Source organism: Eriocheir sinensis, chromosome 19 (assembly GCF_024679095.1).
Source record: "Eriocheir sinensis breed Jianghai 21 chromosome 19, ASM2467909v1, whole genome shotgun sequence".
NCBI lineage: Eukaryota > Metazoa > Arthropoda > Malacostraca > Decapoda > Varunidae > Eriocheir > Eriocheir sinensis.
Genome location: NC_066527.1, coordinates 15840011 through 15857510, shown reverse-complemented (window position 1 = coordinate 15857510; position 17500 = coordinate 15840011). Strand labels below are relative to the sequence as shown.

At 38.7% G+C, this 17500-nt stretch overlaps 1 protein-coding gene across 1 annotated transcript in view; it reads left to right on the top strand.

The window, feature by feature from the left end:
• The first annotated feature begins 1196 nt into the window (after positions 1 to 1196).
• Positions 1197 to 17500, top strand: part of LOC127000985 (RYamide receptor-like) — a 25091-nt gene continuing 8787 nt past the window's right edge. The window contains exons 1-6 of the mRNA XM_050865159.1: positions 1197 to 1238; positions 2488 to 2674; positions 4171 to 4312; positions 14133 to 14143; positions 15200 to 15212; positions 16331 to 16394. Coding sequence (XP_050721116.1) covers positions 1197 to 1238; positions 2488 to 2674; positions 4171 to 4312; positions 14133 to 14143; positions 15200 to 15212; positions 16331 to 16394 — 459 coding nt within the window. The remainder of the gene's footprint in view (positions 1239 to 2487; positions 2675 to 4170; positions 4313 to 14132; positions 14144 to 15199; positions 15213 to 16330; positions 16395 to 17500) is intronic.

The following is a 17500-nucleotide window of genomic DNA, read 5'->3' as shown; positions in this document are numbered from 1 at the left end:
CGTCACTAAGGGTCTATTTTTAGCGACAAAGCTGTACCTTTGTGTGTATGTGTGTGTGTGTGTGTGTGTGTGTGTGTGTGTAGGTGGGAGTATAAAAATGCACTAATGGGAGATGGAAACGTGTCTCTCTCTCTCTCTCTCTCTCTCTCTCTCTCTCTCTCTCTCTCTCTCTCTCTCTCTCTCTCTCTCTCTCTCTCTCTCTCTCTCTCTCTCTCTCTCTCTCTCTCTCTCTCTCTCTCTCTCTCTCTCTCTCTCTCTCTCTCTCTCTCTCTCTCTCTCTCTCTCTCCAATCTTCAGCTAATGAGACGTCGAGAAGATATTAACCTCTGCACTCTTTTTCTTTTATCAATCTTTCTTCTTAATCAACGAGTCTACTTCCTCAACTATCTATCGGCTTCTAGGTCTATCAGCGTATTATCTTTCTATCTATCTATCTATTTATCTTTTTTGGCTTGTATCTATATAAATCAAGAACTTCCTCTTTAGACTATATCGCTATCCTCCTCTTTTCCTTTTTATTTTATTTCCTCTCCTATCCTTTTCTTTTCTCTTTTTCTTTCCTTTTCTTTCTTTCTTACTTTCCTTGCCTTATCTGTTCTTTTTTCCCTTATTTTTCCTTTACTATCCTCTCCTTTCCTTTCCTCTCCGTTGGTTTTCATTGTTTTCCTTTTTCCTTTGTTCTTCTTTCCTTGCACATTTTCTTTTTTCTTTCATTTCCCTTTTCCTTAATTTCCTATCCTTGCTTTTCCTCCTTTCTTTTTTTCTCCGTTGTTTTTCATTATTTTTCTCTTTTCCCATGCTTTGCTTTCCTTACACATTCTTTCTTTTTTCTTTCATTTCCCTTTCCTTAATTTCCTCTCCTTTCCTTTCCTTCCCGTTGGTTTTCCTTTTTTTTCCTTTCCATTACTCTTCTTTCTTTGCACATTCTTTCTTTTTTCTTTCATTTCCCTTTTCTTAATATCCTCTCCTTTCTTTTCCTCCCCTTTCCATTCACTTCCTTTTCAGTCTCCTCCATTTATCACCACCCTTCACCATCTTGCAACGCCCTTCCTATCTTCACCTTCAATTTCATCAACCGCGCTACACAGCCTAAGTTCGAATTGTCATCATGCCTTTCCCGGAAGACCTATCATTATCCTCCCCCTTTTCTAGAAAGCCGAAGGGTGCGAGGAGACTTGATTGGATCTTATAAACGGATGGAAGACTTTGATAAGAGTGATATTAACAAAGTTCGGATGGTAACTGAACCGGGTAGGCCACGTGGTATTGGGTTTAAATCGGATATATTCAGATTCAACAAGGACATAGGCAAGAATTGGTTTGCTAACAGAGTGGTGAATGAGTAGAACAGGCTCGGTAGTCATGTGGTGAGTGAGTGCCAATACGATGGATACATACGGTTAAAGATTGGGTATATTTATGGATCGTGAGGTTAGGTGGGGTTAGGTTCACAGGAGCTGCCTTGTATAGACCTACCGGCCTCTTGCAGACTCCTTATGTTCTTATGTTCTTTAATATCTCTTTCATTTCCCTCCTTTTCCTTTCCTTCTTTTCGTTTCCTTTCCTCTCCTTTGTTTTTTCTTTATTTTTCTTTCCTTTCCTTTGCTCTACTTTCTTTTCCTTTCCCTTCCTTTCCTTTCCTTCCATCTCCTTTGGTTTTCCTTTATTTTTCTTTCCTTTCCTTTGCTCTACTTTCTTTTCCTTTCCCTTCCTTTCCTTTCCTTTCCTCTCCTTTGTTTTTCCTTTATTTTTCTTTTCTTTCCTTTGTCCTACTTTCTTTTCCTTTCCCTTCCTTTCCTTCTTTTCCTTTCCTTTCCTCTCCTTTGGTTTTCTTTCCTTTCCTTTGCTCTACGTTCTTTTCCTTTCCCTTCCTTTCCTTCTTTTCTTTTCTTTTCTTCTCCTTTGGTTTTCCTTTATTTTTCTTTCCTTTCCTTTGCTCTACTTTCTTTTCCTTTCCATTCCTTTAATTTTTTCCTTTTCTTTCCTCTCCTTTGGTTTTCCTTTATTTTTCTTTCCTTTCCTTTGCTCTACTTTCTTTTCCTTTCCAATCCTTTCCTTTTCTTCACTTCCCTTTCGCTATCTACACTTTCCTTTCCTCTCGTTTTATATGCTTTCCTTTCCTTTCCAATTTTTTTCCTATACTATATTTTACTTTACCTTACCTTACTATATTTTTACTTTACTCCCATTTTCTTTCCCTTACTATTCTTTCCTTTCCATCCTCCTCATTATCACTTCCTCCCATCATCTTCCTTTCCTTTGCTCTACTTTCTTTTCCTTTCCCATCCTTTCCTTTTCTTCACTTCCCTTTCGCTCTCTACACTTTCCTTTCCTCTCGCTTTATTTGCTTTCCTTTCCTTTCCTCTTTTTTTCCTATACTATATTTACCTTACCTTACTATATTTTTACTTTCCTCCCATTTTCCTCCACTTAATATTCTTTCCTTTTCATCCTCCTCGTTATCACTTCCTCCCATCATCTTCCCAGGCCGTGTCCATCTTCGTCTCGGCCTATACCCTCGTGGCCATCAGCCTGGACCGCTACCTGGCCATCATCTACCCGCTGAGGCCCCGCATGACACGCTGCCAAGCCAAGGGCATCATAGCGGGCGTGTGGGTCATGGCTCTCGTCACCACCCTGCCCATCGCTGTCTTCTCGCGCCTCGATCCGACAGGTGAGAACAGGTGTGAGGGTGAAGGGGGACAGAGGTGTGTGGACAGGTGTGTTGATGTGGATGTCAGGTGTGAAGGGGTGAGTGACCAGGTGTGAAGTTGTGACAAGGTGTACTGGAGTGGAAATAGAGGTGTGTGTGTGTGTGTGTGTGTGTGTGTGTGTGTGTGTGTGTGTGTAGATATAGGAGGACAGGTGTACGCGTGTGAAGGTGCAATACAAGTGTGAAAGTGAAAGCTACTGCAGGTATGAAAACACAAGACAGGTGTGTGTGTGTGTGTGTGTGTGTGTGTGTGTGTGTGTGTGTGTGTGTGTGTGTGTGTGTATGTTTCAGGCTGTCAAACACATACAAAACACACAATTTCACGGCGGATTTCTGCAAACGATGGATACAATTTTCTCTCTCTTAAGACTTTTCCATCCAAACCAGTTCTTTTTTTATTTAATTTCCCTTTTATTTACTGCTAACCGGCTTCTGATTCGTATATTCTCTCTCTCTCTCTCTCTCTCTCTCTCTCTCTCTCTCTCTCTCTCTCTCTCTCTCTCTCTCTCTCTCTCTCTCTCTCTCTCTCTCTCCTCCAATATTTTCTTCCCTTTCTCCTTTACCATTTTATTTTCCTTCCTTTCTTCCTTTCATCCTTCTTTCTTTTGTTTTGTTTTCCCTTCCCTTCCCTCGTTCTCTCCCTTAATTTCCTTCTTCCTTTCCTTAACTTTCTTGCTGTCTATCCTAATTTTTCTATCCTTCCTCCTCCTCTGCCTAACCTTTTCCTTCTCTTCCACCTTCTCTTTCTTAATTTTCTTCTTCTTCTTCTTCTTCGTTTTTCTATTTTATTATTCGTCTTCGTCTTCCTCTCCCTCCTTCCTGCTCCTACTTTATTGTTCTTTTTCCTCTACTTCCTCTTTTTCTCCTTTCTATCTATTTTTCCTCCTCCTTCTCCTCCTCCACCTCCTCCTCCTCCTCTTTCTTAATTTTCTTCTTACTCTTTTTCTTCTTCGTTTTTCTATTTCATTATTCGTCTTCGTCTTCCTCTTCCTCATCCTCCTCCTGCACTTAATTCTTCTTTTTCCTCTTCTTCCTCTTTTTCTTTCTTTTTTATATTTTTTCCTCCTCCTCCTTCTCCATCTCCTCCTCCTCCTGTTTCTTAATTTTCTTCTAACTCTTCTTCGTTTTCTATTTTATTATTCGTCTTCGTCTTCCTCTCCCTCCTCCTCCTGCACTTAATTCTTCTTTTTCCTCTTCTTCCTCTTTTTCTTTCTTTTTTATATTTTTTTCCTCCTCCTCCTTCTCCATCTCCTCCTCCTCCTCTTTCTTAATTTTCTTCTAACTCTTCTTCGTTTTCTATTTTATTATTCGTCTTCGTCTTCCTCTTCCTCCTCCTGCACTTAATTCTTCTTTTTCCTCTTCTTCCTCTTTTTCTTTCCTTTTTATATTTTTTCCTCCTCCTCTATCTCCTCCTCCACCTCCTCCACCTCCACCTCCTCCTTCTCCTCCTCCCCCAGACCTCCGCATCTATCAGTGGTATGGAAGGGAGGTTTGCCGCGAGGACTGGCCGAACGAGGTCTTGAGGAAGTACTACACGATGAGTCTAATGGTGCTGCAATACTTCTTCCCGCTCCTCGTCATCATCTTCACGTATTCGAGGTAAGGGAAGTGTTCTTATTTTTATTGTGCTGCCTGAAGCGTTGGTAGGTTCTCTTGGGGGGCCTCCTAGATGACCCCAGTCCGGTTGTGGAGCGGGCGGATTTAATTTATAGTGGGTGCTGTGGTGTATGAGTCTTGCTCGGTGCCCTCTCTCTCTCTCTCTCTCTCTCTCTCTCTCTCTCTCTCTCTCTCTCTCTCTCTCTCTCTCTCTCTCTCTCTCTCTCTCTCTCTCTCTCTCTCTCTCTCTCTCTCTCTCTCTCTCTCTCTCATTCATACTTTTTTCTTTCTTTCCTTTTCTTTATCTTTCTTTCTTTCTTTATTTTCCTTTTTTTCTATCTTTATTTCCTTTCTTTCTCTCTCTCTCTCTCTCTCTCTCTCTCTCTCTCTCTCTCTCTCTCTCTCTCTCTCTCTCTCTCTCTTATTCATCATTCTTTTTCTTTCATTCTTTATTTATTTTCCTTTCTTTCTCGCTTTAATTTCCGTTCTTCCTTCCTTCCTTCTTTCTCTCTGAAGTCGCTGAGGTTTGAGTTCATTAAAATTCCGGGCAGCATGTGGGTAGTCATCCGTCACTCAGCAATAGTTGAAAATTGTCAGCGATCATCGGTGGGACTCGAACCTAAGTCCTCGGGTTCACCACGGCCAAACGCTGACCACTCGACCGCCCCCGGGAGTGGATGGGAGGGTGGGGAGGGAGGTGGAGGGCATAGTCTGTCTTTTTCTTTCCTTTCTTTCTTTCTTTCTTTCTTTCTTTCTTATCCATTCAGCTTTCCTTTCTTCCCTCCTTCCTTCTTTCATTCATTCTGTCTTTCTTTCTTTCCTTTCTTTCTTTCATTCTTTCTTATCCATTCAGCTTTCCTTTCTTCCCTCCTTCCTTCTTTCATTCATTTTTCTTTCTCTCTGTCTTTCTTTCCTTCCTTTCTTTCTTTCATTCTTTCTTATCCATTCAGCTTTCCTTTCTTCCCTCCTTCCTTCTTTCATTCATTTTTCATTCTTCCTCTCTCTGTCTTTCTTTCCTTCCTTTCTTTCTTTCATTCTTTCTTATCCATTCAGCTTTCCTTTCTTCCCTCCTTCCTTCTTTCATTCATTCTGTCTTTCTTTCTTTCCTTTCTTTCTTTCATTCTTTCTTATCCATTCAGCTTTCCTTTCTTCCCTCCTTCCTTCTTTCATTCTTTCTGTTATGCCATTCTTTCACATGAAGACTTGCATTTGTCTTTACGTCTGTTTGATTTATATCGTCTTCGTTTGTTCTCTTCTCTTATTATCTTTATTTTCTAATTTCTTGCTTCAGGTTTTCAAGTGTCTCTCTTCTCTTTCGTTCTAACTTTCCGCTTTAACTTTCTTTCATTACCTTTAACGAACGCCTTGCTCTCTGTCTCTTTGTCTGTCTGTCTGTCAGTCTCTCTCTCTCTCTCTCTCTCTCTCTCTCTCTCTCTCTCTCTCTCTCTCTCTCTCTCTCTCTCTCTCTCTCTCTCTCTCTCTCTCTCTCTCTCTCTCTCTCTCTCTCTCTCTCTCTCCCTTTCTTTCTTTCATATTTTTCATTCATTCTTTCAGTGTTTCATTTATTTATTTATTTCCTTTCCTTTCCATTCTTATTTTCTTTTCCTTTTTACTTATTTTCTATCTTTCTTTCATTATTTCTATCTTTTTTTCCTTTCTTCTTTTCCTTCTTTTTTCTTTCTTTCTATCTTTCTCCCTTCCTTCCTTCCTTCCTTCCTTTTTTCTATCATTCCTTCCTTCACTCATTCATTCTTTCTTTGTTTTATTTCTCTCTTTTTTTCATTTTTTCTCTCGCACCATTGCCACCACACCACCACCACCACCACCACCATAACCATTACCACCATAAAAAAGCCATCTCATTAGAATTTATAGCACGTAAAAAAAAAATTCCTTGGTGGACAGGTGGAAAGGTTAATTAGTCGAGTTAATGAATTGAAAAGACCTGGAAATTAATTTTTGGGGGTAATTATAAAAAAAAAAAAGTTAAATGACAAGATGGTTCATTTTTGGACCGGAAAATTATGTTGAATGAAAATGTTAATCGTTTTAGAGATAGTATGAGAGAGAGAGAGAGAGAGAGAGAGAGAGAGAGACGAAGCTTAAAACCTTCAACTTTAGCACAATCTTTTGTAAACCCTGTTTAAAGAGAGAGACCTCCTCCTTCTCCTCTCAAAGTCCTGGCATGACGCCCTTGATGACGGCCACCCCTCTCTCGTGATTGCCCTGGATATAGCTGGCGCGTTCGACTCCGTTTGGCACCGCGGTTTGACGGCGAAGCTACAGCAACTAGGCATCACGGGGGACCTCCTGCGCCTGCTCTCAAACTACCTGTTAGGCAGGAGCCTCCGCGTAGCAGTCAACGGAAGCACCTCGACCAGCTTCCCGGTGGAGGCCTCCGTTCCACAGGGGTCCGTCCTTGGACCTATTCTGTGGAACATATACTTTAACGACCTCCTGCAAACCATCCCGGCAGCAAGCGCCTACACCGACGACTGCACCCTCTCCAGAACATACAAGAGGGAGGAAGCCCAGGACGTGATAGAGTCCGTCAACAGACAGTTGGCAGACATAATGGCCTGGGGAAAGAGGTGGCAAGTCAGGTTTGCCCCTGACAAAACCCAGGCCATGGTAATATCACGTTCTCGGGAGGACGCGAGGCAACTCCACGGCAGACTGAGATTCGGGAACGACACCATCCTCCTGCAGGCCAGCGTCGACATCCTGGGCGTGGAGGTGGACTCCCAGCTGCGGTTCGACCGTCACCTTGAAAGGGTGGCGCACAAAGCCTCCCAGAAAGTGAACCTCCTGCGCCGCATGAAGAACCTCCTCGATGCTGAGGGCCTGAACACCCTCTATAAGGCACAAGTCCATCTAGTGATCGAGTATGCACCGCTCACCTGGATGGCCAGCGCCCGCTGCCACCTCAACCTGCTAGACAAGGTGCAGAGGAGGGCTGAACGCCTCATCAACGGCACCCAGCACCACCGACCGAGCCAGTGGGAGACACAGCGACAACGACATCGACAACAACAACAACAACAACACCCACACGAGGGACGGGCAAGACCAGCCACGAACCAGCTGAGCAGCCTGGAGCACCGTCGCCGCGTCGCTGCCCTGACGGTGCTACACAAGGCACAAGTGGGCCTAGTGCCCCACCTGACGGACCTGAGGGTTACCTGGAGGAGGTCTGAGCGCAGCATGAGAACGGTGCTGAGCAACGCCTCCCTCCTGGAAGTGCCAATGGCCCGCTCCAGCACCCACCAACGTGCCTTCTCCATCGCAGCGGTGGTGTGGTGGAACAACCTCACTGCTGATGTGGATGTGACACAACTGTCCACTCAGCAGATGAAGGTTGCGTCCCACAGGTGGCTACTCCTACACCCACCGTAAACATGTATATAATTATATAATATAATCGGCAGAAGCTTTTAAATAGCTCCCCAACGGTCGGGGGAACTTTAGCATAGACAAATAATACTGCCATGTACTAATGTACTGAACATGTTTAAATAAAAAAAATAAAGAGAGGTTAATTGAGAGGTGGAAAGAGAGAGAGTGGTAGTTTGAGATTACACGAACTTCTCCAAAAGAGGAGGAGGAGGAGGAGGAGGAGGACGACGACGACGGCGAGGAAAATGAAGACTAGGAGGAGGACTTAGAAGAAGAGGAGGAAAAGAAGAGAATGAAAAAAAAAAAAGGAACGAGAAAGAAGGAGGATGACGAGGAGGAGGAGGAGGAGGAGGAGGAGGATGAAAGAGAACAAGAAAACCATAAAAAGGCAGAGGGTATAAGGTAAAAAGGAGGAAAAGAATAAAATATAGCATGTGAAGGAGGAAAAATAAATAAACAAGAGTAACAAAGAGATAAAAAAGAGGAAGAGAAAAGGAAAAAAAAGAGAAAGAGGAGGAGAAAAAGAAATGAGAGAAAAAAAGAGGTGAGGAAAAAAGAACATCAGACGAAAAGGAGGAAAAAGTAAAGAGGAAAGAAAAATAATAATAACTAGACACATAGCATCGGAGAGTGCACACCGCCGCCAAAGATCGTCCTGAGAATTAGTATGGGCATCAACTGTGATCCTATGCATCATATGGAAGCATTTGTTTCGAAATTTGATGAAATTCTATTTGTTTGGAAACTTTTACCTTGAACTTTTCGAGGTCAAGGTCAAAGGTCAAGGTCAAGGCCTTGCACGGTGCGTCTTTCCATGAGCTAAAATATGAACCAAGTCTCAGGCTTCTACGACGACGAGAACCGAAGTTATGGTCAATCTGACGTTTTGTGCGACCTTGACCTTTGACCTTTGACATAAAAAAATTAATGGGTTCTATTCTGGATGGACACGAAGCTTCCCTGAAAAATTGGTTGAGATATCCGCAAAACTGTGCACAGGAGACTGCTCACGAACAAACAAACAAATAAATAACCATACTGACCGGACCGAAAATATAACCTCCTACTAACTTCGTCGCCGGAGGTAATAAAGAATAAGAGGAAAAGCATAACGACGAAGAAGAAAAATAGAATAAGTAATAAGATAATAATAAAAAAAGAAGAAAAATAAAAAGAAGAAAGAAGAAAAACACAAATAAGAAGGAGAAGAAGTGATAAGAGAATAAAGGGAATTAAAGTAAAAAAAATAAGCATGTTAAGAATGAGAAAGAAAAAAAAAACAATAAAATGAGGAGGAAGAAGAAGAGGGGAAAGAGGAAGAGGGAAAGAAGAAACATAGATACATAATTAGATAGACAGAGGTAGACTAAATTAAAGAAAAAGAAGAAGAGAAAGAAGAAAAAGAAGAAGAAGAAGAAGAAGAAGAAGAAGAAAAAGAAGGACCCTAATTTAATATTCTTCAGGCGTAATCTCATTTGTGAAGAACTTAGAATTAATAATGGGAGCTGATGACCTAGCAAATGAGGGATGAAGAAAGAAGGAGGTGGAGGAGGAGGAGGAGGAGGAGGATTAAAAAAGAGAAGCAGCAAGATATAATAATGAGGATAATGACAAGAAAATGAGACAGAAATTGAGATAATGAATAAGAAGAAAATAATTAAAGAAAGAAGGGAAGAGAAGGAGAAGAAAAAAGAAACAGCAAGAAGAATTACGAGGAGATCTCTCTCTCTCTCTCTCTCTCTCTCTCTGTGTGTGTGTGTGTCTGTCTGTGTGTCTGTCTGTCTGTCTGTCTCTCTTTCTCTCTCTCTCTCTCTCTCTCTCTCTCTCTCTCTCTCTCTCTCTCTCTCTCTCTCTCTCTCTCTCTCTCTCTCTCTCTCTCTCTGTCTGTCTCTGTCTGTCTGTCTGTCTCTCTCTCTCTCTCTCTCTCTCTCTCTCTCTCTCTCTCTCTCTCTCTCTCTCTCTCTCTCTCTCTCTCTCTCTCTCTCTCTCTCTCTCTCTCACCTGTTCATTATTTGTGTTTTGTTTTGTTTTTTTCTCTTGTTTTTTGTCCTCATGTTTTTCATTTATCAATTGTTTTTTTATTTTTTTTTGCAGAAATTGTTTTGTTAGATGTTTGTTTTATTTTTGCTTTCCTTATTTTTTTATTTTATTTCAAGGCCATATTCGTGTTAACATATTTTTTGAGGGTTGATTTGATTAACCTATTTTTTTCCGTTAATACATGTAAGTTTATTATTATTTTTATTTTTCATAGGGAAGTTTCTATTGATTCATGAGTTATTTATTCTTCCTTTTTTCTTCCTTTTATTTTTAATTTTTCTTTCCTTATATTTTTTTGGGGTTGATTTGATTAACCTATTTTTTTCCCTTAATACATGTAAGTTTGTTATTTTTTTTTTTTATAGGGAGGTTTCTATTGATTTACGAGTTATTTTTTCTTCCTTTTATTTTTCATTTTCCTCTCCCTTTTCCTTCCTTTTATCTTCTTTCCTTTCTTTCTTTTCCTTTGTATTTCTCTGTTTTCATTCTTTCTCTGTTTTCATTCTTTCTCTGTTTTCATTCTTTCTCTGTTTTCATTCTTTCTCTGTTTTCTGTCTTGCTTCAACAACAGGGTAGGCAAAGGTTGGTTGGGATTTATATACTCGTGTCATTGCAGTTCTATCATCTATACTACAAGTTCATGATTTTTCTTTTTCTTCTTATATTTACAACTTTTATTTTACATCAGAGCAGCTCAAGGAAAAAACAAAATAATAATGAAAAATAATGAAAAAAAAACCGCTACTCGCTGCTCCCACAAAAAGCGCTCAGAAGATATTCACAAGAGTACAGTTTTCTGCTTTTCATTTACTTGCCATATTCAGTTTTGACCTTTTTATTTTATTTTCCCTTTTTCTCGCTTACCAGTCAAACGCAATTTTAGCATTTCTCTCTCTAGTTCTCTTTTTTTCTAATCCGCTTGAAAACTTCTCTCTCTCTCTCTTCCATTAACTTGTCTGTCTTCCAGGTCATTCTGTCAACATCTCTCTCTCGTTAATTGCTCTTTTAATCTCTCTCTCTCTCTCTCTCTCTCTCTCTCTCTCTCTCTCTCTCTCTCTCTCTCTCTCTCTCTCTCTCTCTCTCTCTCTCTGTCTGTCTCTCTGCCTCTCTGTCTGTCTGTCTGTCTGTCTGTCCTCTGTCTCTCTCTCTCTCTCTCTCTCTCTCTCTCTCTCTCTCTCTCTCTCTCTCTCTCTCTCTCTCTCTCTCTCTCTCTCTCTCTCTCTCTCTCTCTCTCTCTCTCTCTCTCTCTCTCTCTCTCTCTCTCTCTCTCTCACCTGTTGCTTCCATCACCCAGTTTCGTTAATTGTTTTGTTTGTTTTGTTTTACTCTTGTTTTTTTTTGTCTCAGTTTTTCATGTTTTTCATTTATCAATTGTTTTTTTATTTTTTTTTGCAGAAATTGTTTTGTTTGATGTTCGTTTTATTTTTGCTTTCCTTATTTTTTATTTTATTTCATAGCCATATTCGTGTTAACATATTTTTTGAGGGTTGATTTGGTTGACATATTTTTTTCGTTAATACATGTAAGTTTATTATTATTTTTATTTGCTCATTTGTTAACCTATTTTTTTCCGTTAATACATGTAAGCTTATTATTAATTTTTTTTTATAGGGAGGTTTCTATTGATTTACGAGTTATTTTTTCTTCCTTTTTTCTTCCTTTTATTTTTCATTTTTCTTTCCTTATATTTTTTTGGGTTGATTTGGTTAACCTATTTTTTTCCCTTAATACATGTAAGTTTATTATTATTTTTTTTTATAGGGAGGTTTCCTATTGATGATACAGAAGTTGGCAGGTTTTTTTTTCTTCCTTTTCTTCAGGTTTGCTATATTTTTGGGTTGATTACGAGTTGCTTATTTTTCCTTAATACATGTAAATTTATTTTCATTTCCTTTCTAAGGAGGTTTCCTATTCCTTTGAGTTATCTTCTTTCCTTATTTTCATTTCTTTTCTCTGTATTTCATTGTATTCTTTTCTGTTTTCATCTTCTGTTTTCATTCTTTCTCTGTTTTCATTCTTTCTCTGTTTTCTGTCTTGCTTTTAACAGTTCGGGGTAGGCAAAGGTTGGGTTGGGATCATGCGCTATACTCGTGTCATTGCAGTTCTATCATCTATACTACAAGTTCATGTTTTCTTTTCTTTTTCATTAACATATTTACAACTTTTTATTTTACAGCAGAAGGAACAGCTCAAGGGCAAAAAAAAAAGGAAACAATAATGAAAAACAAAAAAAAACCGCTACTCGCTGCTCCCACAAAAAGCGCTCACAAGATATGCCACAAGAGTACAGTTTTCTGCTTTTCATTTACTTGCCATATTCAGTTTTGACCTTTTTATTTTATTTTCCCTTTTTCTCGCTTACCAGTCAAACGCAATTTTAGCATTTCACGCTGGTTTAGTTTTCTCTTTTTTTTTTTAATCCGCTTGAAAACTGTCGAGCAATCATGTTATTCAGACTTTTCCATTAACTTTTACGCTCCGGGTCATTTTCAAAACATTTCATCTCCTTCCAGACGTTAATTGCCTTTATTACTTCTCTAATTACGACTTGTCTTCATAACACACACACACACACACACACACACACACACACGCGGAAACATAACTAAACACGTGTATGGACACCATATAATTAAACTGAATTGTTTCTATTAATTTTCCTCTCATTATCATTATCACAAAAACAACTAAACATCGTAATGGAGTACTTCTGCCTGAGTATATAATTAAAACCTAATTCTTTCTAATTAATTTTCTCTCTCTCTAATTGCTCTCTCTCTCTCTCTCTCTCTCTCTTATGGTTTAATTGCCTAACTTCATTTAATTGCGCCTTCTCCCAGAAAACATTACCTTTCATATTGTTTTATGATACCTTAGTCTCTGATACTCTCTCTCTCTCTCTCTCTCTCTCTCTCTCTCTCTCTCTCTCTCTCTCTCTCTTAATTGCCTAACTTCATTAATTGCGTTTTCCTCTCCCAGGTGAAAACATTACCTTTCTTATGGTTGTTTTATGATACTTCCTTAGTCTTTATTTGTCTTTTGGTCGAGCATTTATTCCGTCAAGAAGTCAGACATTTATTTAATTAGTCAGTTAGGGCACCTCTGTAATTTATTTCTTCACCTAATTATTTCTTTCTTTTATTTTTTTTCCTTTTCTCCTATTTTCCATTTTTTTTAACTGATTCGTTCATTCATTCATTCTTTCATTCAGTCACTCTTTCGTTTTTCCTTCCTTCCTTCCTTTCCTTTCTCATTCATTCATTCATTCACTTATTCTCTCAGTAATATTAGTTTCACCTTTTTTTTATCAATATCTGAAGAAGAAAAACATAACTCCGAATCTTTTTTTTTGACTGCAAAGGAGAGATCTCAATAATAACACACACACAAAAAATAACACACACACACGCACACACACACATACTAATAATAATAATAGCCACACACAATACAATAATACACACACAATAATAATAATAATAATAATGAAAAAAAAAAAAAGCCCGCTATTCGCTGCTCCTATAAAAAGCTCAGAAGAGTGGCCGAAAGATAGGTCTAGTTTGTGATTGCTCAGTAAGGCAATCAATCAGTTATTCAATAAACTCATCTACCTCTTATGTATGAATGTATGTATGTAAGTATATATGTATGTTTGTATGTCTGTATGTGTGCACGTAACTATAACTATTCACTTATTCATCTTTCTATCATTCTAGCTCCAATACATTTAACGAAATTTATCTATTCATATTCATCTATTCCATCTATAATCAATTCATCTATCACTCAATCTAACAATCCATTCATCTGTGCACGTGCAATTATAACTTATTCACTTATCACCTTCAATATCTATCTAAATACATTTAACGAAATTTACCTATTCATTCATCTATTCCATCTACTGCCCTACTCCAATACATTTAACGAAATTTATCTATTCATATTCACCACCCGACGATGAAATCAATCATCTTATCATCAATCTAACAATCCATTCATCTGTCTAAATCAATTAATAACTGCATGTCTTCATTCAATTATTTAATCTCATTCATTCTCAATCTAACAATCCATTCATCTGTCTAAATCAATTAATAACTGAATGTCTTCATTTAATTACTAATCTCTCTCTCTCTCTCTCTCTCTCTCTCTCTCTCTCTCTCTCTCTCTCATCTTATTACTCTCTTCCTTTTCGTTCTCTTTCTCTCTCTCTCATTCCTTCCATCCATTTCATGCTTCTATATTTAACTTCTCTTCGTCAATTTCCGCTCACACCTTTCACCTGTTGCCTAGCTCACCTGTGTTCTTATGCACCTGTTGATGGACATAACACCTTTTTTTTCTCTCTTGACAGGTATTAATTAAACTGTTTGTCCACCCGCAGAATCGTGCAAGGTGTGGGGTGCTGAGCCAAGGGGTCACCTGAGCTAAGCAAAAGGTCGCAGGTAAGGATAACACCTGTCTACGGCTACGTCCCACTTGGCACACCTGTCTTAGTCCATTCCTTCTTTTTCATTTCCTTCATTCCACTTATTTTCTCAACATCAACTTGCATCTCATTTCTTTTTTTTTTGTTTTGTTTTATTTTCATCTTCTTCTGTTTTGCTTTCTTCTATTTTTTTTTAACTAATTCGTTCATTCATTCATTCATCCAATTATTTCATTCTTCCCTTTCCTAATCCATACAACTGACTTTCACTATGCCATGTTCTTTCAACATCAACTTGCATCTCATTTCCTTTTCTTTTGTTTTATCTTCAATTTTCTTTTCCTTTATCTTTAAGTAATTGTCTCATTCATTCATTCATCCAATCACTCATTCCTCCTTTCATGTGCTAAACTATACATCCTTTTATTTATCTTTCTAAAACCATTCTACTTCCTATTAATCTAACTATTTAATCAACTATTTATCTGTTTATCTATTCACCTCCCAACCTATCAATCCACTAATCTGTCCTTTCCTAATCCTAACATATGACATTCAATACACACAAATACCTGACTTCCTATGTATGTAACAATTCAATCAAGTAATTCTATCTGTTCATCTGTTCACCTCTCAACCTATCAATCCACTAACCTGTCCTCTACTAATCCATACAATTGACTCTTTATATACCTGGCTAATTCTTAACGACACACCTGTCTCATTAAATCTTTCGTTTGTTTGTTTTTCTGTCCATTCAACGACCCTTCACCTTTTCTCTCTCTCTCTCTCTCATCTCTCTTTCACCGCCCAGAATTTTCTCAGCATATTTTCCTTTTTTTTTCATCTGTTTCATTCCTTCATCCATTTCATGTTTATTTAACTTTCTCTTCGTCAGTTTCCTGCCTACCTTTCAATTTGTTGTTTGTCTCACCGGCTCAAGTGTGCACACCTGTTGATGATTGAATCTTTTTTTCTCTCTTTTATTTTGTGTATTAATTAAACTGTTTGTCCACCTGCAGAATCGCGTGCAAGGTGTGGGGTGCTGGGAGTCAAGGGTCACCTGAGCCAGGCGTGCAGGCTTCAGGTAAGGAGGAACACCTGTCTAATTATTACATGTCCTACCTACACCTGTCTTTAGTCTCATTCTACCTCTCATTCCTCGTATTCGTTTCTATTTCAACATCAACTTGTGCTTCACCTATTTAATATCTTAATTCTTCTTGTTTTTTTCTATTTTTTAACTAATTCGTCTTAATTCATTCATTCATCCAATTACTTCATTCTTCCTTCCTAATCCATACAACTGACTTACTATATTACAATTTTCTAACATCAACTTGCATCTCATTTTTCTTTTGTTTTATCTTCACCTCTTTCTTTCCTTTTATCTTTTGGCACTGTTCATTCATTCATTCATCCAATCACTTCATTCTTCCTTCATGCAGCAACTATACACCTTTTGTTTATCTTTCAAACCACTACTTCCTATTAATTCAACTATTTAATCAATCTATTTATCTGTTTATCTATTCACCTCCCAACCTATCAATCTACTCAACCTGTCCTCATTTAATCCATAATAACTGACTCTTTATATACTATTAATTTTAACGACACCCTGTCTCATTAAATCTTCTGTCTCTGTTTGTTTTTCTGTCCATTAATCTGACCCTTCACCTCGCTTCTCTCCTCCTTCGCGTCTTTCATCTCTTTATTTCTTTCTCTCTCAAGTCGTCTCTCTCGTGTTCATCTCTCTCTCTCTCTCTACAGCGTCTCTCTCTCTCTCTCTTATTTGTTCTCCATCTGCGTCTCTCGTCCTTCTTTGGTCGTCATACTTTCTACCAAGTCTGACAGTCTGTTCGCTTCCGTCCTTCCTTTCATCTCTCTCTCTCTCTCTCTCTCTCTCTCTCTCACCTGCCTATACCTTTCCTGTTATTACTCTTCCCTTTTTTTTTTCATCTGTTTCATTCCCTTCCATCCATTTCATGCTTCTATATTTAACTTCTCTCTTCGTCAATTTCCCGCCTACACCTTTCACCTGTTGCCTAGCTCACCTGTTCTTTATGTGCACACCTGTTGATGGACATAACACCTTTTTTTTCTCTCTCTTTTTATTATGTGTATTAATTAAACTGTTTGTCCACCCGCAGAATCGCGTGCAAGGTGTGGGGGTGCCGAGCCAAGGGGTCACCTGAGCCAGCGTGCAGGTCGCAGGTAAGGAGGAACACCTGTCTAATTATTACATGTCCTACCTACACACCTGTCTTTAGTCTCATTCCCTTCTTTTTCATTTTTCATTCCGTTTCTATTTTCTCAACATCAACTTGCATCTCATTTTCTTTTTTTGTTTTGTTTTATTTTGACCTCTTCGTTTTTCTTTCTCATTTTTTTTAACTAATTCGTTCATTCATTCATTCATCCAATTACTCATTCTTCCTTTCCTAATCCATACAACTGACTTTCACTATACACAAATTTTCTCAACATCAACTTGCATCTCATTTCCTTTTCTTTTTGTTTTATCTTCACCTCTTCTTTTTCCTTTATCTTTTTAAGTAATTCGTTCATTCATTCATTCATCCAATCACTCATTCTTCCTTTCATGCAAGCAACTATACATCCTTTTATTTATCTTTCTAAAACCATTCTACTTCCTATTAATCTAACTATTTAATCAACTATTTATCTGTTTATCTATTCACCTCCCAACCTATCAATCCACTAACCTGTCCTCTACTAATCCATACAACTGACTCTTTATATACCTGGCTAATTCTTAACGACACACCTGTCTCATTAAATCTTTCGTTCTGTTTGTTTTTCTGTCCATTCACCCGACCCTTCACCTCGCTTCTCCTCCCCTTCGTTCATCTTTTATTTATACCTTCCCCTTCCCTCGTGTTCATCTCCTCTCCTTTACAGCTTCACCCTCTCTCTTTCCTCCTGCGTCTCTTCCTTCTTTTGTCAAGTCGTTTCCTCTTTCACTTCAAGTCTGACAGTCTGTTCGTCTCTCTCTCTCTCTCTCTCTCTCTCTCTCTCTCTCTCTCTCTCTCTCTCTCTCTCTCTCTCTCTCTCTCTCTTATTTGTTCACTATCTTTCCTTTCCTTTCGTCCTTCCTCTATCTTTTCATCTCTCTCTCTCTCTCTCTCTCTCTCTCTCTCTCTCTCTCTCTCTCTCTCTCTCTCTCTCTCTCTCTCTCTCTCTCTCTCTCTCTCTCTCTCTCTCTCTCTCTCTCTCTCTCTCTCTCTCTCTCTCTCACCTGCCTTTACCTTTCCTGCTATTACTCTTCCCTTTTTATTCATCTGTTTCATTCCCTTCCA